This window comes from Lissotriton vulgaris, chromosome 2_1 (genome assembly GCF_964263255.1).
Source record: "Lissotriton vulgaris chromosome 2_1, aLisVul1.2, whole genome shotgun sequence".
Classification (NCBI taxonomy): Eukaryota; Metazoa; Chordata; class Amphibia; order Caudata; family Salamandridae; genus Lissotriton; species Lissotriton vulgaris.
The window spans coordinates 1758582530-1758608213 of NC_141687.1; the positions used below are offsets into that span (position 1 = coordinate 1758582530).

Consider the following 25684-nt stretch of genomic DNA (forward strand, 5'->3'; position numbering starts at 1 on the left):
CCCCTACTTCTTTCACTGATGCCCTGGGGTGTGAGTAGAGCAACCGGATCCATCGTATCCACCCAGCTCCCAACCCCATTCTAGACATCGTGGCATAGAAAAAGTCCCATTCTATCGAGTGCAAAGCTTTCCTCAGATCTCCTGACATTATGAGCGCATCTGGATATCTAATCCCTTCTGGATGGTGCATAATGTAGAGAAGTCTACGGATCTTAGCAGACGTGGACCTCTGTGGTATAAATCCATTCTGGTTGCAATGGACCGGGTGCATCATATGTGGTAACAGGCGTGAATCCAAAACCTTGCTCAATATTTTAAAGTCCACGTTCAGCATAAGCAGGGGATGAACCCCGACAGCTGTGTCCCCACTCGCCCTGACTTTAGTAAAGGTATCACCAACGCATCTCTAATTGATGCTGGTAAAGTGCCTGCTTCTAGCGCTTCCGCATATACTGGTTCCAATTTATGGGCCAGAGTATGGGCCTGTGCTACGTAGAAGTCTACCAGGTAGGCCATCTGGGTCTGGTGTTTTCCCAGTCGCCATTTCATTGATTACCTCTTTAATTTCCTGGGCTGTTATTGGACCTCCCAGTGTCATCCGCTCCTGAGGGTCTAACATTCTCAGTGGTAATGGCGTCGAAAATTCTCTTATATACTCTTCTGCCTGAGCTACCGGGGCCTCGTATAGCTTCTCGTAATATGTACAAAATGCTTCATTGATCGCCATTGGTGAGTATAAGCTCGCCTCCTCTGTCGCTTTGTGCTCTGTGTTGCACCCCCCAAACATCAGTTAGTTCCAACTGCTAGAGCCATTCACCAAAACCCTGGGCCAGCCTGCTAACCAGTGTACCTCACAATGGGGGGCTTTGATCAGTCAGGTGTGATATCCACCACACTATTAAAGTCTCCCCCAAGAAACAAATCAGTGGTATTCAGGAAGGATAGAGGTGTAGACAACCTCTTCAGAAAACTGAGTTGTTTGCAGTTTGGGGCATATATACCTCCCAGGACGATCTCCTTGCCTAGTAGTCTACCTTGCACCAGCACATACCGACCTTCCTTGTCTATTTATGTGTGCATCATCTCAAATGCCACCCCAGCCCTGACCCAAATCAGCGTGCCTCTAGAAAACGCAGAATACGTTGTAGCATATAGTTGCCCCGACACTTGCATCGTAAGCTTACCCCCTCTTCTGCCGTTAGGTAAGTCTCCTGCAACATAACTATCTGTGCTCCCCACCTTATAAGGTAGCTATGTATCGTATCTCATTCCTCTCACGTTCCAGGACATGAGCTTAATGTTATACTCAGAGCGTTTTACATGCAACTCAAGCATAATGTAGGTGTGTCCTCTCCCTCCTCTGGCTGCCACCCCCTCTCTACCCCTCCAGGCATTCCCGGTATGAGCACCACTGGACATGAAACAAACCCCGTAAACCAACAACTCCCCGTCCCTAGGGCAGTGTTGCAAAGGCTAGTCGCCCAAACTAGAAAGATAGGAGATGCCAATCCGCATCGTGAGGGCGTCTATCTAGTTGGGGGTGTGACTCAAGTTAGGACTAGACCATTCCTGTATCTGCCCAGGATTCAGGTCTGATCAGTGGTGGTCTTCTGCTCAACTGGGCTTCCGACCGCCACCCTCTGCTGTCTCACCTCTACTTTCACTGTTACATGTGCGTAGTACCTGACCCTTCTCTGTACCATAACTTGCGAAAGCCCATCTCCTCCCTTATTCATTTGGTTACGACTCATATCCACCCTGCAGGTTTTCTTCTCCCACTCCTCCTCCTGTAACCGTGTGTCCCATTTTACCAAGTCATATCAGTTCATCCACGGAGCCAGGGGTCACCTATGGGAGCAGTACTTCACTCTGCTCCGACTTCTCCGAGTCTGATTGGCTGTATCTATGATCTGAAGATTCTGCAGTCCTTCCATCTTCCAGTGGGGTTGATAGGACTTCTGCCACTGCCTGCAGGGCTGCTTGTTGTCCATGTGGTGTCTGGGATGATGAGGGTCTCTGCATCATGATCCGCCTGGTGGTTTTCCGTAGCCTCCTGCGCTGAGGTTTAGGCATTTCTTTCGTACCTTTTCTCACTTTCATTGGTTGTGCGCTTGTTCTGTAGGTTTCCAGCCAGGTCCACACATTGGCAGGGGAGTAGAAGTATGCCTTACCATTCAGTTGTAGTCGGAGCCGGGCCGCGAACTGCAGAGTATTGTTTTCCTTCTGCTCTCAGTGCTTTTTTTACTTCCAGGAATCACGCCTGCTGCATTTGCACCTTAGCCATGAAGTCTGGGAACACTGACACTTTATTGTTATCCATCACTATCAGTACATGCATGCACGAATGGTGAATAATTGCATCTCGGTCTTTGTAGTATAAAAGTTTCACCACTATCAGCCTTGGGGGTGGCGCCTGGGGCCATGACGCGACCCTGTGAGATTTTTCCAATGCAAAAAACTGAGCAAGCGATTCCGACATCACTGTCTACCGGCGCCAGTCTTCCAAAAAAGGACACCATGTCCACACCCTCTTTTCCCTCTGGAACCCCCACCACTCGAATGTTGCTGCGGCGATTGCACCCTTCGGCATCTTCAGCTCGCCTTTCTGGCAGGGCCACCCTGGTAGTCAGATCTTCCAGTGTGTGGGAGGCCATTTTATGTTCCGGTTGCATTTCTTCCAGTGTGAGTTCCACTTCCTTCATCCTGTCTGCTAGCTTGTGGTGTTAAGCTTGCAGCTGACGCAACCCCACTGACACAGTTCCTATGTCTTGTTGGAGGGTGGCCATAGCAGCCAATATTTTGTCCAAGTGAGTATGAATAGATTGGTCCTGGCTTCCTCTTCCTCGGTGACTACCTTATTATGAGAGGGTTCCCCTTTAGCCTTAAGTTTGCCCATTGCTTGTGTGGGCTCAGTCGGTTTAGCAGTTCACAGCAGGTTATATGTGCAGGTAAGGAGTATCACTCTTGAGAGTGTGGTTTGCACGATGTTCTCACTGCCGATCCTCTTAGCACCACCCGCGCTAGGGGCGACAGGTTGTGACCTTTGAGCTTCCTCCAGTATGTAATTATACGTATCTAATTCTTGAGCTTTTACCTTCCTCAGTTGTCAGTTCACAATTACATGTGCCTGAGGCTTCTCCACCAGGTCCTCCCAGGTCTTCCCAAAGTTCTTTTCCTCACAGGAATGCCCATATGGTATTCACTTTCGCCTCCCTCTTAGTACCAGGTGTGTGTCTACTTATGCAACTGAGTGTTCCTCTGGTATTATATTCGGTCTCAGTGTCTTCCGGGGTTCCAAACTTCACCCTTCCTCTCAGATTTCTGCAGTGAAATTCTGATGCTTTCGCAGGGCACAGGTCCGAAGTGTTTCCTCCCAACTAGTGTGACTCATCTCTTTCACTGATGGTGTAATGTGAATTTCCTGCATTCTCTCAAACTTGCGTGCTGCTTGAGGGTAGATTCAAAATATCAGGCGCCCGCCCCAGGCCTCGGTAAGCCCCACTAGTTTGGTCCCAGGCATTGCAACATGCACACTGTCCTCGCCCTCCAATCTCTGTATCCAAAATGATGTGCCTGCACTGGTGTCTCTAGGCCACAGTTTCCTCCACTAGCGCCTTACGCACACTTCCGCCGTGCCCGGCCGTGCATGTCTCTGCAGGCAGCCCCCGCAGCTCTGGCGTCATGCGTGAGTCTCAGTCAATCCAGCCACCTCCAGTCCTGTGTCGGTCAGGATCTCACCAGGCACCCGAGGTATCTTCTGCGTCTTCCGCTGTTGGCCCCCAGGTGCCGCATCAACAATTACGCTTCCGGGCAAATGCTCTCCTGGCCGGGCCGCGATCTCCTTTCCAGCACCCGCCCGCCTTTGTCCAGCATCCGGTTGTTTCCGTCGGCAAACCCACTGCCGCAGTCAGTGGTTTTCAGGCAGCGGTCTCAAGCCCCAGAGCAGCCGCACCACCTGGTATTCAGGATTGTTCTTCTGGGCTGGGCTGGAGCTCTTCACCAACCAGCCTCCGCAGTCGCCATCTTGGCCATGCCCCCCAAAGAAAGATAACGGTTATTCTCTCACGATCTCTGATTCCATTAAAGAGTGAAATTATAGATTTGTCCTGGCAGGGCAAGATAATATACTGGTGCAGTGTCCTTTTTTCAAGGAGTAGTGCCAGTCATACAGCGTCTCTGAACTGCAGCCTATTCCTTTCCTATCCTGTTCTCTATGAAAAAAGTTTGTGGAGGAATGTTTTAGTCATTTTTCTGTATAGTAAAACATTTTTTATTTATAATTGGCCTATAAGTCTCACAATTTGCTGTTAAAAAATGTTTTGTATTTAAAACTTGACTTTTCAATAAGAAAATGATAATTTATGGGATAAATAATTCTAAGCAATAGGTTATTGCAGGAGTTCTGTGACCATATAGGGGAATGAGACGAAAGGCCTTTTATCTTTATACGGTGATGAGATTCTGAGTTTACTTGCCACATTCTTTAAATCTACGGCAGAGGGTATTCTTTTCCTTCTAATACTTAGTCACACTATCACCCATCCCTCAAACTGCTTAAATCCTTGGTGTTTCACTATTTCAAACGGAAAAGAAAGGAAAGCAAAATCTAGTGCAAAATCATGCACATTAAGATACAATTAGTAATTTGTTGCAAAATAATATTGGAATCATTATTAAGTAAGACTAAAACAATGATGGAGCTCATAATATGAAGATAAATGCAAAGGTATTATCTGTTTCCTTGAAATTTCCTTTATTGTGCAAAAAAGCATGTTCTCGAAATATCTCCTTTTTGATCATCACTGGTCCTTTGAGGGTATAAAGATCAGAATAATGAAAAGACTGGTTTAGTTTTCTCTGCTTTGCTTAAACTATAGCTGTTAGGCTTTTTTATTGGCGGCAGGCATTATGAATTGACAAGCACAACTCGATTGTGATAATTTATTCCCCTGAAGGAAAGCCAGGATTACAGATAAGTAACTGTTCCTTGCCACTTCACACAAATCCAAAACTATTTGAGTGAAAGGAATTTGGCAACTTAGCTTACCGAGATGAAATAATAAAGTTTCAAGTATCCGTAAGCAGTTCACTGTTGTAAATTTCAGTACCTCTTTTTAAAGTCCTGCCTTCTTAAAACATATCGGTATTGTGTTCTTTGTATTATTTGGTGAACTATGTGTTTTCACACCACTTCTGTAGCCCTTGCTGCTGTCCCAATGGACAATATATGCTATCACAGTTAACAAAGAGTCAGAGTTGAGGCTTCTGAAGGTGCTTTGTCCTTCTTTAGGCACAGCCCCATTCAGGTATCTGTCATGGCAAACCATGATGGTTACTTGAGGAAGTTGAAGGCAAATGATGCACCCCTAGCCAAGAACTTATTCTAAACAAATACAACATTGCTCAAAGATACATAATCAGCAAAGTTATATTAGTATTCTCTCAGGAGTTTGGCAGGAAGCCAGGAAGCAATTTTAAAATGTATTGATTACTCACTTCATAGGAAAGGTCGCCATGTAGATATACTGTTTGAGAAAAAAAATTAATTGTACTTTATTCACCCCGGAACTAAAGATATAATTACAGTACATAATGAAATAAAATTAGTCTATATAGCAAACATGTTTAATGTTTCGTATTAATAAGAAAATAAACACATCTGAAAAAGCTGCTCGGCTACCACTTCTTTAAGTACGTCTTTTTGCAAATAATTATGGATGTGAGTATCAGTCTTTACAAGGAATGCTGTATTTTTGCAGTAGTATTACAATGAGAGTATTGTTGCCTACGTTATGTCACATCAGACCCCAATCTACACTGTGGACAGCACATATCTGCTCGGCTAACTCATCTGCTGTCAAATCTAACCATCTTCCCAACAATGGTAAAGCAATTTGATCAGCATACAGCGCAGGGAATTTATTTTATTGATTAGCAAACGGCTATAAATGTATATTTTTTGTTGTTGTTTGTATTTTGTAGGTGTCAGCAGAGTAATTTGTGGCAACCCAACCAAAGCTCTTCGTGTACGCAAGCAAAGACTAGGGGTATGACATTTTCTTTTATCTATTAATACAGTAAAATAGGTTTCTTTGTATTAATTGTTACACACTCCCCACTCTTCAAAATACCACAGGAACACCATATACACAAAAAATCTAGTTGTAATATACTATCCCTGAACTATGGCTTAAGATGTCTCCCTTAAACAATACATACATCACTTCTGATTATACAGTAACGTTATAGCTGAGTAAGCACGTGGAGATATGCTTGTCTCACTTGAATCTTTGTGTGTGATGCAAGATCACCCTAGATGTTAATAAGAATTTCTCGTACACAACAAATGGTTAATTTTGATTGTAGTCAAGACTAATAAACAAAACCAGTAGAGAAAAAAACTCCCATAGTAAACGGAAAGTATGTGCACATGATATCTTTAAAAAACCAGGTCATGAATGTGAGATATTTATTTTATCACTATGACTTGAACCTGTGACTGGTTAGTGAGTAAATAAGTATCATTTTGGTTTATTTTAGTTTGTGCAGTTTTGATGCAGAGAATGAAGGGTTGTAAGATATCACATGTGTAGTTTTGTTTTTACCTATATGAATTTACCATAGGTAACGCAAATGATCGTAATCATTCGTATCGCAAAATGTACATTCTGATGAATTCTTATAACTGCAGATTTCTCGCCTTAGAATACTCCCCAAGGGCCAGACTGGATCCCGAAATCTGGATCCTTGTGCGCCCGAATTTCCCAGACTGTCAGTAGCGCCACAACAAATTGACACTTTCAAGTAGGTCATTCTGCATATATTTGGCTTCTTCCAGCTCCCGCTGGTGCGCCCTAAAGCCTCTAGGATCCATAGGGGCGCCCAGTTGGGTTACCACCAGCGGATGCATTCTCTGCTCCATCTGACCCCCTATAACCTTTATGGGCCTCATACCAATTCCGGTACTGGCTTCTACCCTTTCTCCATGACCTACACCAGTCAATGCCAGTACTGATGCCACCACCACCAGAGTAGGATATGGGGCTAGTTCTTACCTCTGATCGCAATCTACTTCAGCCTGATCAAGACTGATGTTGCACTGTGATTTACTGAAATACATCCATTCGCTATGCATCTTGACTCTGATCCAGTGGCTGTACAACGGCTGGCATGCCATAAGAGCCGCCTCCACTATCTTTTTGATTCTGATGAATGCTTACCAACACCCATAGTGCCCACACCGCCAATCACTCCCGCCCGCTTGAACATATACACAATTCCTCCCCAATTAAACTCTGGAGACATATTTATGGGAAAGAACCGTTGCAGGTTTATTTCATACAACACACGTATGACGTTTTAAGGTGGGTCATCTTACAGGCGATCCAAAGCAGGCAGCCCCTCGCTGTCCCGCATGCCTAAGGAGCCATCTTGCACGGCGAGTCGATGCTCTGATGGTGCAGCACATTACCAACTTCGTTATACTCCCGCCCCCACTGTCAGGGCGGAGCGGTGTGGCACACCCCCGGTCGGTTCAGGCCCCCCGACCGCCCGAAGGACTAACGGGGCGCCGTCGCGGTTTCCCGGAACCTCCTTCGGCTCCTGGTCCTTGGCTCAGGCACCCTTACTGTACCAGGCAGAGGTACCCTTACTGTACCCTTCTGCCGCAGAGGTACCCTTACTGTACCCGTCTGCTTCCAGATCGCCGTGTAACTCCGCCTGCAGGGTTCGCCCCTCCCACGTGTAGGCCCTCCCCTGGCCTGTGGATGGTAGACGCGGGGTGGGGCGCCCCACCAGTGCCGGCTGGAGTTTTGCCGGATGGGACTAAGGCGCTGCCCCGCCCATGTTCCCCTGCGGGTCACGCGGTCAGCGGCAGAGATTAAGATGGTGAGGACTGGGGTGACGTACCCCTCATTATGATGATGGAAATTTTTTAATCGACTTCAGGAGGCCAGTTTGCTTGATTCTTCTCCTGCAAACCTTGCGAATTGGCCCGCCAATGAAGAAAAAGAGTGCATAATTTTTAATGGTAATCCGAGGAGCTGCTAAAGTCGTGGATGTATAACTGCCGTCTTTTGAGACTAAGACTAATGTCCTTACTGAAATCTCACAGCCTGTGCCAGCCACATCTGAACCCTTGCATCCCTTCAATGAGCGCCCCACTGACACCTTCATAAGAACCTTGTCAAAGCCTGTTCATGTCAACTGGTGAATAGGAAGGTAGCCAGACGACACAAACCGGTACCTTGCAATTCTGATTTTCTTACTAAACATCTTACTCGAGAGAGTATGGTTGTTCAGGCTTTACCCAACAAGCTAACCCCCAATTTATTTCCAATGAATCCTCCAGAAACAAAATCTAAAATGATTAAGGTGTTTGGAAAAGAAATACTCTCCTCAGCTAGCCTTACCTTGAGATTGGTCAATGCAGTCTGCTTATGGGACCATGTACGCATGCCCTCTGACGCATGGCCAGTGATATCTTGTTGCCAAATCTCTAAAGGCCTTAGGGACTTATTAACTCAAACAATTCAGAATGGTCAGGATGCGACCAAATGCGTGATTCATGCCAACCTTGATACTACTGATTGTCTGCGAAGGGCAGTTGCCACCAGTGTTGTGCTCTTCTGCCATGCCTGAATTCACTCCATAAGATTTTCTGAGATGTACAGGCCTGCCTGTAGATATGCCTTTCGACTGTTCACGCAGGTTCCGTGAGAAAGTGGATTCTGACTTTGAACATTTCAAAGTAAGTAGAACCAGGGCACGCTTCCTGGGTCGTTTAACCTCTGCAAAACAGTCTCTTCACCAATTTAGGAAATTACGAGGCTACTCTAGGGGGCTTGTATATAGACAGTGTTAGACTCTCCAGCTGCTGCTGTGATCACCCCAGTCCTTTTGAGGCCGAGGATTGGAACTAAATATGCAGGCCAATTAGAGCATCGCCCCTCCCAGTCACCTTCCTCTGTGGCAACAGCCACCAAGCCACTTTAGATTGCTAGTGGTGGTGCACAACCACCTTGGTGAGGGCAGGATCCAGCACTTTCTCCTAGGTAGTGATCCATGATGTCCAACAGATGAGTTTGTCAAATAGTTCAGCATCGCTATGCAATACCTTTTCTTTCTGCTCTGACAAATCCTCCCCCACATGAGAGCGAATCTCCGAAGAATACCTGCCCATTCTTTAGCAAGAGCTGCAAGTTTGACTTTCCAAAGGCGCTATCAAGAGAGGTCCATACTTAGAAATAGGAGAGGGTTTCTGCTCTCTGATTTTACCGATTCAGTATTTACAAATCGGTAAATGCCATGTAGGTAACAATTACCGAATCGGTATTTACCAATATCGATTCGGTAAAATTACCGATTAGTCAAGGGTGGCAGGGTGTCACTCTGACACCCTGTTGCACCCCTGATTCTGGCTGGTGTGCCATGTGGCACAAATACATGCCCTAAGGGCATGTATGTGTGTCACATGGCACTTGTGTACATGCAAAGATTTTTATATACACAGGTATTCGTTATTTACCACCAACTAATAGTTGGTGGTAAATATCGAATCCTTAAGGCCCTGTGGCACTGTTTTCAGTGCCACCTACATCTCAAATTACCGATTCGGTAAATTTACAGAATCAGTAATTTACAGAATCGGTAAATTGACCGAATCGGTAATTTTTAAGGCCCCCTTATTCTAAAACTCCAAATACCAGTCGGTAACGGCCGAAATCGGCCGTTACCGACCGGTATTTGGCCATCTACATCTGGCCCTCAATGCCTTCCTGTGGAGGGACGAATTCAAAATGCTCACTCTAGCCCAGGTCCTGTCTGCCGCGGACCCTAGCAGCTGGATGATATCCATGGACCTGCAGGACTCCTATTTTAATGTGCCTATCTTGAAATCCCACACATGTTACCTGTCGTTCAGGTTAGATCAAATGCATTTGCAGTTTGCCATGCTCCCATTCAGCCTCCCAAGTGGACCTAAGGTGTTCACAAAAGTGACCATGGTGATTGCTGCCCAACTTCGCATGTCGGGAATATCAGTTTTCCCCTAGCTCGATGACTGCCTGTTGAAGGCAGGCTCTCCACAGTCAGCTGTAGCTGAGCTGAAGTTGCACTTGACTCCTTCACAGAGGATCCCTTTCATCAGAATGGTACTGGTTATAGTACAGTGCAGAGCCTTCCATCTTTTGCAACAAGTCCAGTACATTTGGGCTGTGATCCCAATATTTCAGCCTCTGTCCTGGATCCCGACGAGAGCAGCTCTGAGGCTTCTTTGTGGCACATGTGGTTGCTACAATGGAAGTTCTAGTGGGCCAAATTTCGAAGGAGAAAGCACCCGATTTTCAGTGCTGACTACTCTACCACAGTTGGTCCAGCAGCAAGCCCTGCTTCCTTTTTCATCCAGGACTAACTGTGGTGATGAATGCCTTACTCCTAGGTTGGAGAGGTCATCCGGGCGAGATATAGGTGAGTGGACTCTGGATATCGATGGAAGCCCGACTCCATATTAACTTGCTGGAGTTATGAGCCATTCGCTTGTCTTTGAAGACCTTCATAATGTCCATCAAAGGGAGGCAAGATCAGGTTTCCTTAGACAACACTACTGCCATGTGATATTGCAGAGTTGGGTTATGGTCCCTGTGCTGGGAGGCATTGCATCTCTGAAATTGGTTGGAGCATTAGGGTATCTTCCTGATCGCAATCTACGTCAGACCGGATAAGCTCAGCGTACAGTGCCCGGTAGACCAAAAATGGTGATTACATCCCGATGTGGTGCAGAGAATCTTGCAGCACTGGGAAGAACCCTAGCTAGATCTTTTTGCCACCTTTGAGCCTGTAGTGTCAGAAGTTTGATTTTCCTCAAGAAGACCCAGTAGGAGATGAAATGGAACTCAGGATAACTGAAAGGGAACTCAGGATAACTCTAGGCCTTTGTGCCTCTGCCTCCCATACGCGAGTCCTGAAAAGGTTCAATAACAACCAAGCCCAAGTCATTATTTATAAACACAGCCTTAATGGGTTTTTATATTTTCGACGTATGCAATTCCAGTTGGAACAACCATAGTAGGTAGGCATTCCATCAAGTAGTTAAGCTTGATGCTTATGACAACAATACTTGGCACTATCTGGTCGCTTCACTACCTAATCAAGGTAAGGATTACAAAATGTTATATTATATCTTAAATTAAATCCGAATTGACTCCTCTTATGAACCCCATCTCCTACCATTAGGCGGGTCAGAACTGTGTAGTATTAACAATGACTGATAGTAGCGAGAGAATAATGCAAAGGCAATCCATTATGACAGACTCAACTGAGTTGGACAGTAAAACAATCTCAGTAACACGGATAATATGTAAATAGAAGGCATATTTAAACAGGTACCATGCTACGATAAAGCAAGAATAGAGGAGGGGAAGTGTCCCCTCTTACAAACATCACAAAATACTAATGAGAGGAGTATAGGTCTGGCAGTCTAAACAGCTCTGTGTGCTCTATTCACTTGGTATCCCCAAGGGGCATATGATTCTGTTTGCACACAGTTGTGTGGGCCGATAGTAATTCATCCCATTGCAATGCCACAGGTGTATCCCCAACCCCTAATCTCCTGTCGTAGTTTCTACCCAACGAGACAAGGACCCCCTCATCTCTTTAGCGCGGGAAGACTAGAGGTCTTCCAGGGAGTGGTAATCTCTCATTTCCCTAACAGGGCTAGATACAAAAATCTAGTTATTACTTGTCCGTCTTTGGGCATGTTTCCCCTTTGGGCATGGAAACATGCCCAAAGACACCAGCCATCACGCAGAGATCCGAAATGCCATTTATTTATTTCTGATAGGTCATATCTTACATCCTCCCAAAAGTCATCTTGGATAACGGATGCACTTGATGAGACTCCTCCTTGGAGTACCAGGAGCCCCGAGAGGCACAAGGCATTGGCGCCCTGGTTTAATGAAACTGGGGAGAGCTAAAGAGGAGTGCAGGGAGTATGAAGTTTCATGGCGGAAGCGTTATTGTAACAAGGACAAAGAGCTATAAAAGGGAACTATAAAAAGTATCATGCACTAATTAAGAAAAACAGGTGTGACTTCTACGCAGGAAAGATTGAAAGAGCACGTAATTCATCCAAAGAAATGTTTTCCATACTAAAGGAACTAAAAGCAGCGATAATTCAAATAATGAGGGAAGCACCTCATTATAGAACTGCAACAAAGTAGCTGAATATTTCGCTGACAAAGTAACGAAAATATGCGACGCCTACCCAGTGGAAGCCCGTCTGAGGGTGAGCACAGAGCATCAAATAGATATTACATTCGTAGGTAAAACCCTTAATGTATTCATGGTACAGGAGTTAGATGAGCTAACAACTACATCACCTGGAATGAAATCTGGATCTCCAGCAGATCTCGCTCGCCCTGAACAACTCATGATAGGAGGCAATCTTTTTATGCCTTGCATCTCGGAGCTAATTGCATACTCCTTTTAGACGGGAGATGTTCCCCGAAAATGGAAGCAGTCGATAGTATGTCCAATAAAAAAGAAGCCATTCATAGATAAAGCTATATACAAACAAGTATTTACAATGCAATGGTCTCGGCATCATTAAAGGTAGAGCTATTGGCATTGCTCATGACATTTTTTTTAATCATAAATAAATGGCATTGTCATTTACATTGCCAATAGCTTAATCGTTAAATAAATGTTATTGTCATTTACAATGCCAATAGCTTAATCGCTCGCAAATGCATGACCTATTGCATTTACACCCACACAGAGCCACACACACAAAGCCACCCACACACACATACAGAGCCACCCACACAGAGCCACTCACACAGAGCCACTCACACAGAGTCATTCACATAGAGCCCCCTACACAGAGTTACATTCACACAGACAGAGCCGCCCACACATAGAGCCACCTACAAAAAAAGCTAGCCACACACACACACACACACACAGAGCCACACACACAGAGCCATAGAGACACACACACACAGCCACACACACACACACACAGAGCCCTACACACACAGAGCCCCACACACAGAGCCCCACCCCGCACCCAGAGCCCCACACCCAGAGCCCACACACAAACCCAGAGCCCCACACACACCCAGAGCCCCACACACACCCAGAGTCCCACACACACCCAGAGCCCCATACACACCCAGAGCCCCACACACACCCAGAGCCCCACACACACCCAGAGCCACATACACACCCAGAGCCACATACACACCCAGAGCCACATACACACCCAGAGCCACGTACACACACTGAGCCACATACACACACAGAGCCACATACACACACAGGAGAGGAAGCACAGCGAGGGGGCAGGGAAGCAAGCACAGCGAGGGGGCAGGGGAGCAAGCACAGCCAGGGGGCATGGGAGCAAGCACAGCCAGGGGGCAGGGGAGCAAGCACAGCCAGGGGACAGGGGAGCAAGCACAGCCAGGGGGCAGGGGAGCAAGCGCAGCCAGGGGTCATAACGCAGCACAAGCACTAACTATCATTACACCACCTTATCAAAAGGAAAAGGCAACGAGGGGGGTAGGGGGGGAGGAGCTCACGCACACACAAGCAATGGGGGGTGAGGAGCTCACGCACACAAGCAACGAGGGGGGGTGGAGGAGCTCACGCACGCAGAAGCCACGAGGGGGGTGAGGAGCTCATGCACGAAGAAGCCACGAGGGGGGAGGGCGGTGAGGAGCTTATGCACACAAGCAACGAGGGGGTGAGGAGCTCACGCACACAAGCAACGAGGGGGGAGAGGGGGTTGAGGAGCTCACGCACGCAGAAGCCACAAGGGGGTTGAGGAACTCACGCACACAAGCAACGAGGGGGGGGGTGAGGAGCTCACGCACACAAGCAACGAAGAGGGGAGGGGGTGAGGAGCTCATGCACAAAAGCAATGAGGGGGGAGGGGGGAGGAGCTCACGCACACACAAGCAATGAGGGGGGAGGTGTTGAGGAGCTCACACACACAAGCAACAAGGGGGGGAGGGGGTGAGGAGCTCACACACGCAGAAGCCACTTAAATGCAGCACTTTTAGTTTCTTATTCATCCAGAAGAGGATTTTCATCTAAATGCTTAATATATGCCTTTCACTCTGAAGCTATGATAAATGCCCAAATGCTGTTATGACAATACCAGCCCAGTGTGCTGAGTAATAATTTTCACTGGTGTCCCTGTATGCCTCCCGAGAGGTGCACCTCTATGGCACAAAACATGTCATTGTTTAGCAACAGCCCTAAGAGGCCTATAATTGTAGGAGCATGACCCTGCTCACTTGCCTGTGCCGATTTGAAGTGCGCAGTCAGAGAGCTTATGTTGCTGCACAAGACTTCAGATTCTAGTGTTCCCAATCTGTCACCTTTCAGGCACACCGAGAGTAAATGCAGCATATGAGCCTTGAGGGGAATCGTTAAACCTGCGCACTAAACAATCCCCACATCCCCACCCTCAAAGTCATTTGGGAGAGTGTGCAGTCAAACGCCTGCCTGCCTGGGTAATCAATGTAATAGCCTCTCCCCGCAGAAGCATTTCCTTGTCCTGAAGATCGGAAAAACGGATTGTGCAGTGCGAGCAGTAAAGTCGGCCTTAAATCAATTTGATCCAAGTGAAGTTGCTGCCCTGCGTGCGCCCGCGGAGCAGGGCTGTTTATTTATTTCCCACTCCGCACCGCTCCCTACACATCTGGCACATTTAACGTGCCCCTTCCCGGTGCTTGGGTGGCAGCATGTGTCCGTCAGTTTTGCCACCACCCATTTGCAGCTGCCACCCAGAGCAGGCACTGTGGGCTCAAGAGCCGTCCACACAGGTAGCGCTCACGTGCGCAGCGCCTGGAAGCAGCACTGTCCTCACCTGTCTCTTTGTCCCGTAAGTCGTCCAGGTGGGTCCCAAGTCGTTTCAAGGTTAGTTGGAACCTTTACCCACACGTCCCGGGGCATGTATAAAATCTCCATTCCCAGCACCCCCAGCCGAACTGGCATAACTCCCAGGAGCAGCCGATAATGCTGAGTGGGACTCCAGAAAACTGCTTTCGGCCCGGGCGAGTTGCACCGCCATGGTTGAGGGGGGCGCTTAGTCGGGCAAGTCTACCGTTGATCAGTTGGTAGAGCAGAGGACAGCAGTCCAATAACATGCGTCCTTGGAGCACATGTTCGAGTCCGTATCTATATGTTTTTGCCCCGAGGGGCATGAGCAGGGAGCACTGGCAGGGAGGGGTCGGCCGCTCATCGCTCTGACCCTGCGAGGGACATCTACCCCTCGCAAAGGATGTCTGCTATTACAGAACAACTCTTGTTTTCTGTGTCGTTAACGCTGGCTGCAGCGCTGCGATCTGTCTGCAGCGCTTGCAGTGGAAGCGCTGCAGGGACCTGTATTGCTTTCACTAAAGGCACTGTTTGGAACCGGAGCGCTTACCGGTAAGTTAGTAATGGAATCTGCTGGGATTGCAGTCCAGGCACCAGTGGGATGTTAGCAGTGCTTACAAAGAAAGCACTTCTGGACCTGTCTGCAGTGCCTGGTGTGGGGGGCACTGCTGGGGTCTGCAGTGCCTGCTACAGGGGCTTCGGATCGCCAATGCTTCCGGGGGAGGCAGTGCTGGGATCCTGGGAGAGGATGAGAAAGAGTAGGGAGGGCTGGAGCACTTGCCTCTAGCTTGAGCTGAATAAGGCACCAAATTAAACTCTGGACTTTGCCTGAGGCACAGCAAGTCACCACCGACTCGGGTTATGAATGACTTGGAGTGGTGGGAGGGGACGCCCGGGCCAGAGGCAGATGGAGCGGACTTCAAACAGGGGTGCAGGAGCACTAAAAACGGCATAAACGGGGGCAGAGGCAGAGGCTCGATACTCACCTTCACTGCGGTGAAACAAAATGGCGGCCGCAAGCTTCCGATTTTTTCGGAATAGGGGGCGTGGTTTTGCTGTTTTGAGTGACAGACAACGTCACTGTCTAAAGAACAGCAAAACTTACTCCCCCAAATCTGAAAAAAAAGACGGAGCTATATCGGAGTGATGCATCTCTCCTCCAATGGCTGGCCTCCGTTAAGGAAGCCAGCCAATGGAGGAGAGACGGGCCAGGGAGGCGGGTTCTAAAGCCCTACTAAGAAACATTAAATTTCCTCCCCAGACTGCGGAAGCGCAGCCTTTAGGTCCTCGACCTAAAAAGGGGGTTAGCCCTATTACTCCAAACGCATCTGAGCCTCTGTAAACATATAAATATACAAAACAATGCGTCGGAATTAATATTTCTAATAGCAATAAATGCGAAGGGAAATACTAATTAGACCTTCTTTGGAGCACAACTCTCTCACTTTTAGTTGCTATTGAATAAATGTCACCAAATCAACCTGTGGTTCTGTTTATTTTATTTTTTGTTATTCTATATATATTTTCTTAAGCAAAAGATGGAAAAAACAATACATAAATCTATATTTGACAAAAAATTTTTTAGATTGCTCTAATCAATTTCACAGATGCTCATTTATATATACACAAACAGCATTCTGTTCAGAGATAGCCCCATATTCTCATGCAGAAGTACTATATTGGACTGCCATCACTCTAATCCTTTTATCAACATTATTGTACTCCCATACTCATTTTAACATTTCTTTAAATTTTTTCAAGGTTTCTCATTTCAAGCTCGACGCATTTCGGCCTTATAATATTTTAGGCCTCATCAGGACTGGGGTAATGAACTAGATACCTACAATATAGAAAATGCTCTGTTTATATACATTATTTTTTTATATATACTGAATATATATACCTTCAAATCCTACCAGTTTTTAAACATATCACAAACAAACCATATTATACCAAAAACAATAACACCACCTCTTACCAGGGTTATCTACACATTATTCTCAAAACTTTTTAATGACTCGGGATGCAGTCAGTACCTCTCAATCCCAAATAACGTAAAATAATATCAAAAACAAAAAATAGATAGACCAAAGGCATTGAACCGTGTAAGAAAGGAAAAAAATCACCCAATATGTGCAACCACTAATTCATTAAGAAGCATATACAAATTTTAAAATTTTCATATCCTTCTATTAATATTATATGAAACTATAAACTGCCAAGTTCATCTAGGGTATGTTTTCACATTCCATCTCGTATTTATTAAATGGAGGAATATACTTTCTATTTATATAATGGAGGATATACCTTGTAAAGATGGCGAGTTCAGCTTTTACTAATCCTGCTTGACTAAACCGGGGCGTTTGTTTTTTCAACTACTTCCACGTTATTGTGTTCGGCTATACGGCAACCTTTATCAGATAGTGAACAAACACCCAGGGATGACGGACAGATATCTCTACCATACTTCACAACATGATGTTTAATTGAAAAAATAGTTATCGCGAATATCCTACCTCCGTGTTTGCGGCAGAACTCGTGCATCAGCATACACTTCCGCAGTCTTTAAACAGCCTTTAAACAGCCCTGGGGGAGGTATCCCCTACGTGTGTTCTCTCTTCAATGTACTTGGAATATAGAAGAGGAAAAACATATATATATATATATATATATATATATATATATATATATATATATGTGTGTGTAAAACGAGCGCATATATATATATATATATATATATATATATATATATATATATATATATATATATATATATATATATATATGTGTGTAAAACGAGCGGCCAACTACCCAAGGTTTTAGGAAAGGTCAAAATGACCTTTCTGTGAATCGTTTCTGAGCCTCAATTGCCTCTAAATCGGCCTCAATGATCTCCACACCTTGGGCAAGAACGCCATCTCCACACTACTTCCGATGTCGGCTTCGTAGGATTGTCACGTGATCGGAATGTTCCTCGCCCGTGAATTTAAACTAATTACGTCACGGACATAGAAAGCGGACTGTATGCAATCTGGTTGGTCTTACAAACTCCCCTCTTTATTAGAGGTGTTCCGTGGCCATTTTTTATATATATAAAAATATCTCCATAGGCTTATGTGAAATGCATTCGGGTCCTCACGCGTAATATACAGTATGTTAAAAACTCCTTTCAATGTGACCCGCAGTATTTATATAATCAAATCACTGATTGCTATTGAAAAAAGACTAGTGAAACTCTATTTTCCTAAGCTCCCACGCATCGGGGGTCCAGCACCTAATTATATATTTACAACTATTATAAAATGTAATCTAAAATGTAAATAGCTCCCTGAACTCAGCTAGTACTTTGTTTAATCTGAAGAGTTATGTAAACATCATCATAAGTTCTCTTAAGATACCAGTGATTAGGTGTTCAAATATATGAAAAACAACTAATAGTATATATTTCAAATTATTAATAACAAACAGATAAATCCAAGAAAGTGACAAAGTGAAAAATAAAGAATAAAGAAAAACCACCACCGGTGAGAGATACTTTCTGCTGCTCCTCACAATCTCCTTTTCATCTTCATATTCATTATAATGTTTCCGCCTGTCTAAAAAATACAATCCATACTAATATAATAAAGAGTGCCCAAACCTTTGAGGCGGGTAATCTCAGGAACCACAGCACCAATCACAACACCGAATACAGCGTTGGAAAGGGCAGTTGCAGAAGAAGGACATAGGCTATGCAGACGCCCACCATATACATTTAAAAGGTAAAAGAACCGTGCCAGCAAAATAGTCCCTTATGGGCGTGTCTGCGTTGTGCTGTGGGCGTGTGCTGGGGGCGTGACAAACGCTGGGGGCGTGTGGTACGTTCCCGCCCTTCATGCCATGTCTCATATCGTGTGCTAATTCCACCCTGCTCCCTTTAAATATCCCTGCACCCCATAATCATAACCCACCCTTACTCCTTAAAATACCCCAACACCCTTAAATACTAACCTATCTTAACCCTATAAATATACCCTGTAGACAAACCCCAAACCTATCCCTAAACCCTAGAAATACCCCTGTACCCCAAACCTAGCCTTGAACCCATTAAATACCCCTGTACCTCAAAACCCAAACCTATCCCTGAACCCTAAAAATACCCCTGTACCCCAAAACCTAAACCTAGCCCTGAACCCTAAAAATATCACTGTACCCCAAAACCCAAACCTAGCCCTGAACCCTAAAAATAACCCTGTACCCCCAAACCTACTCCTGAACCTTAAAATACCCCTGTACCCCAAAACCCAAAGCCCTGAACCCTTAAAATACCCTGTACCCCAAAACCCAAACCTACCCCTGAACCCTAAAAATACCCCTGTACCCCAAAACCCAAACCTAGCCCTGAACCCTAAAAATAACCCTGTACCCCCAAACCTACCCCTGAACCATAAAATACCCCTGTACCTCAAATCCCAAACCAAGCCCTGAACCCTTAAAATACCGCTGTACCCCAAAACCCAAACCTACCCCTGAACCCTAAAAATACCCCTGTACCCCAAAACCCATACCTATCCCTAAACCCTAAAACTACCCCTGTATCCCATAACCCCAAACTATATCTGAACCCTTAAAATACCCAAACTCCCCAAAACATATACCTCAGTACCCCAAAACATATACCCCTATACCTATACTTACCTTATCCACATTAAAAAAAACATGCTTTTACCATTCATGCATTTACAACGAATTTCGTTGTAAATGTATGCGTGGTAAAAGCATATAAAATGTAATGCCATGCTTTATAATGGCATTGCGGAGTCATGGTACTTTCGTAATGAAAGTATGCGGAGTGATGGTATGTGGAAAGAAAGTTGAGGAATAATGGGGGTTTACCCTCCCCGGTAAGTACATTGGTGGCACGGCAGCCCACATCTCCAGCAACATACTCATATTTTTTCACTGCCCATTTGAAAAATGCACAGGTCTCTCTCATTGATGGCCAGCACCGACATACACTTTTAGACACACCTCCCGCCACAAGTTCTAGAATTGCGAACTTTAGAGCTGGGGAGCTACGTTCGAATCTCGGCATCAGCTCAACATCCTGTGATTCCAGGCAAATCACAAATGAATGTGTTCTTCTGTAATATAAATTGTGCTCATTCCATGTTGTCAAGTTCGCGCTATATAATATTGCAAGGAAAAATAAAGTAGGGAAACTCGAGTTCACACACTACTGAACGCGCACTCTTAAGTGCATCAGCAGTGAACTGTGAATCTGAGCGTTTCACAGGCCTGTCACAGATAAGAAATGCTATCTAAACGAAATCCTACAAAACAATATACTACTGGCTGGCAGCAATTCATACCCGGACAACGTCGGGACGGGCTGCTAGTGATATATATATCCATTAGTACGTTAGTTATAAAGTGGACATCTAGCACATATCAAAACACCAAACGTATATTCATATGAGCTACTAACAATATACACTAAGTATACAGCTATTTTCCACTACTACTTTATTGCCTGTATTTTTATTGGTGTGTCTCTGACTGCTGTTGTCTGTCTTCTCCGCTGCCTGTACGTGGTCCGTACCCCTTTTTCTTCCCTCTGTTTCCCTCACTGTCACCATGCTCTCTCTGCCATGTCTTTCCTTCTGTACCCCTCGCTGCCAGTGTCTCTGCACAGTTTTCCCTTCTGTTCCCCTCGCTGCCCCCATGCCTCTATGCCCGTTCTGCCTTCTGTTCTTAGCTGCCCCTATATTTCTGTATTCTGTATTTTTTCTGCATCTGTGCCATTAGTTTTTTGTGCCCGTCTGCCCTCTGTGCCACTCGTTTTTGTGCCCCCTTTGCTTTTTGTTCCTCTCGTTTTCCCCTAATTTTTTGTGCCTTTCTGCCGTCTGTGCCACTTGTTTTTCCCTCGTTTTTTGTGCCTTTCTGCCCTCTGTTCCACTCGTTTTTCCCTTGTTTTTTGTGCCCTTCTGCCCTCTGTTCCACTTGTTTTTTGTGCCTTTCTGCCCTCTGTTCCACTCGTTTTTTGTGCCTTTCTGCCCTCTGAAGTTCCGTGAATTCTGAACCCGTTTTATAAATGTCATGGTTTTGTTACGAATTTGATAGTAGCGAACTGTAACTAGTGAGTTTGGCAAGTACGAGTGATTTCGTCATGTTAGACCGATGGATTCACTACGTATTTAGGGATTTCGTTCTGAACCCTTGGGTTCCATTTTGTGCATGGCAGCCATTTTGTTGTTGTCATCACATAGGCCGATGACTGCGACCGAACGAGTACACGTACACGTTAGCTCAAGTTTGTGCTGACTTCTGGATGACCCGAGTGAGCTGACCTCGTTGCCTGAAGCTGACCTTGCCAAGCCAGTTCTTGCCCGGTAGCTGATCAAGACTGAGGATCAGAGCACAGGACATTGTAAAGTTTGTCATGCACATACACACCCCTTATCCTGCTTCTTATCTGTTTCTGTTTCTTCCTTTACGCCTCTTTTATGATATGGGTTGTGGTCTTCTATTATGGGTTTGTCCGGCCTGTTCGAGAAAGAATGTTGGGCTTTCCTGTGTAATTAATGGTGGGCTGGACAACTGAAAAGTGGGTTTGTCGTCATGCGATACTTTTTTGCAATAATGCCTATGATTGGACAAATTGTAACTAGTGGGTGTTTGTCCGGAATGTGATTTTTGGCATAAAAGATGATGTCTCGCCATTCGAATTTGAGCAGTCTCTGACGAATATACTTGTGTTGTACTTCGTGGACTTCTGTTCCTGGTTGCAGCCAATAAATTCGATCTTTGACGCCACCGAGAAGTATCCCGTGTCTCTGTATTCTGAGACAGGTGAACCCGAAGACTTTGGGCGTGCCCCTGCCGCCGCTGGGTTCTAAAACCCGGTTCTTCACCTCTGTTCCACTCGTTTTCCCCTCATTTTTGTGCCCTCCTGCCCTCTGTTCCAATCGTTTGTTGTGCCATTCTGCCCTTTGTTCCACTCGTTTTTTCCTTGTTTTTGTGCCCTTCTGCCCTATGTTCCACTCGTTTTCCCCTTGTTTTTGTGCCTTCTGCCCTCTGTTCCACTAGTTTTTTGTGCCTTTCTGCCTTCTGTTCCACTCGTTTTCCCATCATTTTTTGTGCCTTTCTGCCATCTGTGCCACTCATTTTTCCCTCGTTTTTTGTGCCTTTCTGCCGTCTGTTCCACTCGTTTTTTGTGCCCTTCTGTCCTCTGTTCTACTTGTTTTTTGTGCCTTTTAGCCCTCTGTTCTACTTGTTTTTTGTGCCTTTCTGCCCTCTGTTACACTTGTTTCCCCCTCGTTTTAGTGCCCTTCTGCCCTCTGTTCCACTCGTTTTTTTGTGCCCTTCTGCCTTCTGTGTCACAGCTCCTGTGTGCTGTGAGGAAAGTTTGGGAAACGCTGGCGTAGACAGTTTCCAAACACAGCGTGTGCTAAAGTACGTGCTGTGTTTTGAAAATGTCTACGCTTTTGTTAGTAAAGCTCGGGGCAGACGGTGGCCTTTTGTTTAAGTATTGCTGTTAATTAGAGCCCCTTCACGGGCTCTAATTAACAGCAATACTTAAACAAAAGACCACAGTCTGCCCTGCCCTTTACTAACAAAAGTGTAGACACTTTCCAAACACAGCGTGTGCTAAAGTACGTGCTGTGTTGGAAACTGTCTCAGCTTTTGTTAGTAAAGCGCGGGACAGACTGTGGCCTTTTGTTTAAGTATTGCTGTTAATCAGAGCCTGTGAAGGGGTTCTGATTAACAGCAATACTTAAACAAAAGGCCACGGTCTGCCCCGCTCCGACATAGCCACAAGCTCCACCAGCCCCCCCGCCTCCTTACCTGCACTCCTCACGACCGCTCCACCGCCACCGCACCAAAAGTGCCTCATGTTTGCGCCGCTCGCTTCTTTAAAGCGGCCGGAGGCGCGACGTCCTGACTGTGTGAGCGCTCCACGCGAGGTGGTGCGCGCTGACGTCAGAGGGAACGGTGCTGACCACCGAATGTCATTCTCAGTATGATTTTCAGAAAGGTAATGTTGTACCAATGGAGCCCCACTGGGTCTGCATTTAATTCTAGATTCATGTTGTAGAATCCTGTTTTTTATTGGTTGGATTGTTTGTCTTATATAGACTTTTTCACATGGACATATTATACAATAAATTACCTTTTTCGTATTACAATTCGAAAAGGTATAATAAATAAATTGGTATGTCTAGGTTACCCAAAAAAGTTGGTAAAAGCTACCCTTAAAAGGGTTGTTAACACCAAACGTACGCACAAATGAAACACCTTTAACATGTGTCTTACCTATGGACCCAAAGCTAACCAATTTAAAAAGTTTATTTTAAAAAGTTGGCATCTTGTACAACAGATAGGAATCCCAAAACCTTTGTTTGCCTTTAAAAAAGGTAGAAATATATGACAACAGTTAGTGAGAGCTTCAAGGAAGATTAATCCATCTGAAAAAGATATAAGAAGTCTAATGAAGCTACCTCCAGATGTGGGTCACTACAGATGTCAAAATTGTGCAGCATGTTCCTTGACTGAAGATTCAAAACAAGTGTTCCTAAATGGGCAGAAATATACACACCATACCTTTTTGAATTGTAATACGAAAAAAGTAATTTATTGTATAATATGTCCATGTGAAAAAGTCTATGTAGGACAAACAATCCAAACAATAAAAAACTGGATTCTGCAAAATAAATTTAGAATTAAAGGCAGAACCAGTGGGGCTCTATTAGTACAACATTACCTTTCTGAAAATCATACTGAGAATTACATTCGGTGGTCAGTACTTCTGACTCTATAAAATGTGAACAATGAGGAATTACAAGTCAAATTAAACAGCTTATGGGCAACATTAATTGCGAAGTACCACACTGCAACTTGAGGTTTGAATGATCAAGATGAAATCTGGTCGCTTATATGAATCTCCGTTTTAAATATGAACCTGATCTGACATGTGAAGTGGAAAATAGCTATATACTTAGTGTATATTGTTAGTAGCTCATATGAATACACGTTTGGTGTTTTGATATGCACTTTATAACTAACGTACTATTGGATATATATATATCATTGTATTTTTTTAGACAGGCGGAAACATTATATTGAATATGAAGATGAAAAGGAGATTGTGAGGAGCAGTAGAAAGTACCTCTCAGCGGTGGTGCTTTTTCTTTATTCTTTACTTTTCACTTTGTCACTTTCTTGGATGTATCTGTTTGTTATTAATAATTTGAAATAAATACTATTATTTGTTGGTTTTTATATATTTGAACACCTAATCACTGGTATTTTAAGAGAGCTTTCAATGTTGTTTACATAACTCTTCAGATTACACATTGTACTAGCTGAGTTCTTTTAGGAATAGGGAGCTATTTACATTTTAGATTACATTTTATAATAGTTGTAAATATATGATTAGGTGCCGGACCCCCGATGCGTGGGAGCTTAGGAAAATAGAGTTTCACTAGTACTTTAATAAAATGCCCCGTCTTATTTGAATAGCAAGCAGTGATTCGATTATACAAATACTGCGGGTCACATTGAAAGGAGTTTTTAACATACTGTATAGTACGCGTGAGGACCTGAATGCATTTCGCATAAGCCTATGGAGATATTTTTATTCGGAAACAAAAACTTACGCGGCACACTTTTATTTCAGGTCAAATCGCAAAAACTCCTACGTGTTTCGAACAAACGTTCTTGGTCACGGCAGTGTTCTACGTTAGTCCCTTTTCAATTTCCACATTTTATACTCGATCTCATTACATTCGTAGAATAATGCATTGTGGGCCATGTAGTTGTCATATATTTCACATGTCATTTTGTTTCATTTGTCAGGGTAATGGTGGGGTCACATATCATTGAGTGGTGCACTGTTACATGTTTACTCTTAAAAGTAGATATTTTTATATATATAAAAAATGGCCACGGAACACCGCTAATAAAGAGGGGAGTTTGTAAGACCAACCGGATTGGATGCAGTCCGCTTTCTATATCCGTGACATAATTAGTTTAAATTCACGGGCGAGGAACATTCCGGTCACGTGACAATCCTACGAAGCTGACATCGGAAGGAGTGTGGAGATGGCGTTCTTGCCGAAGGCATGGATATCATTGAGGCCGATTTATGGGCAAGTGAGGCTCAGAAACGATTCACAGAAAGGTAATTTTGACCTTTCCTAAAACCTTGGGTATTTGGCCTCTCGTTTTACATATTTATATATGTTTTTCCTCTTTTATAGTCCAAGTACATTGAAAAGAGAACACACGTAAGGGATACCTCCCCTAGGGCTGTTTAAAGGCTGTTTAAAGACTGCGGAAGTGTATGCCGACACACGAGTTGTGCTGCAAACACGGAGGTAGGATATTCGCGATAACTAGTTTTTCAATTAAACATCAAGTTGTGAAGTACGGTAGAGACATCTGTCCGTCATACCTTGGTGGTTGTTCACTATCTGATACAGGTTGCCGCTATAGCCGAACACAATAACGTGGAAGTAGTTAAAAAAAAAACGCCCCGGTTTAGCCAAGCAGGATTAGCAAACACTGAACGTGCCATCCTTACAAGGTATATCCTCCATTATATAAATAGAAAGTACATTCCTCCATTTAATAAATACGAGGTGGAATGTGAAAACATACCCTAGATGAACTTGTCAGTTTATAGTTTCATATAAAATTCATAGAAGGATATGAACACTTTGAAAATGTGTACATGCTTCTTACTGAATTAGTGGTTGCACATATTGGGTGATATTTTCCTTTCTAACACGGTTCAATGCCTTTGGTCTATCTATTTTTT

General features: G+C 44.7%; 1 protein-coding gene across 1 annotated transcript in view; it reads left to right on the top strand.

Annotated features, from left to right (window-relative positions):
* Positions 1 to 25684, top strand: part of LRRC56 (leucine rich repeat containing 56) — a 594120-nt gene that overhangs the window by 502199 nt on the left and 66237 nt on the right. The window contains exon 11 of the mRNA XM_086958939.1: positions 5983 to 6047. Within this exon, the coding sequence (XP_086815065.1) occupies positions 5983 to 6047 (65 nt within the window). The remainder of the gene's footprint in view (positions 1 to 5982; positions 6048 to 25684) is intronic.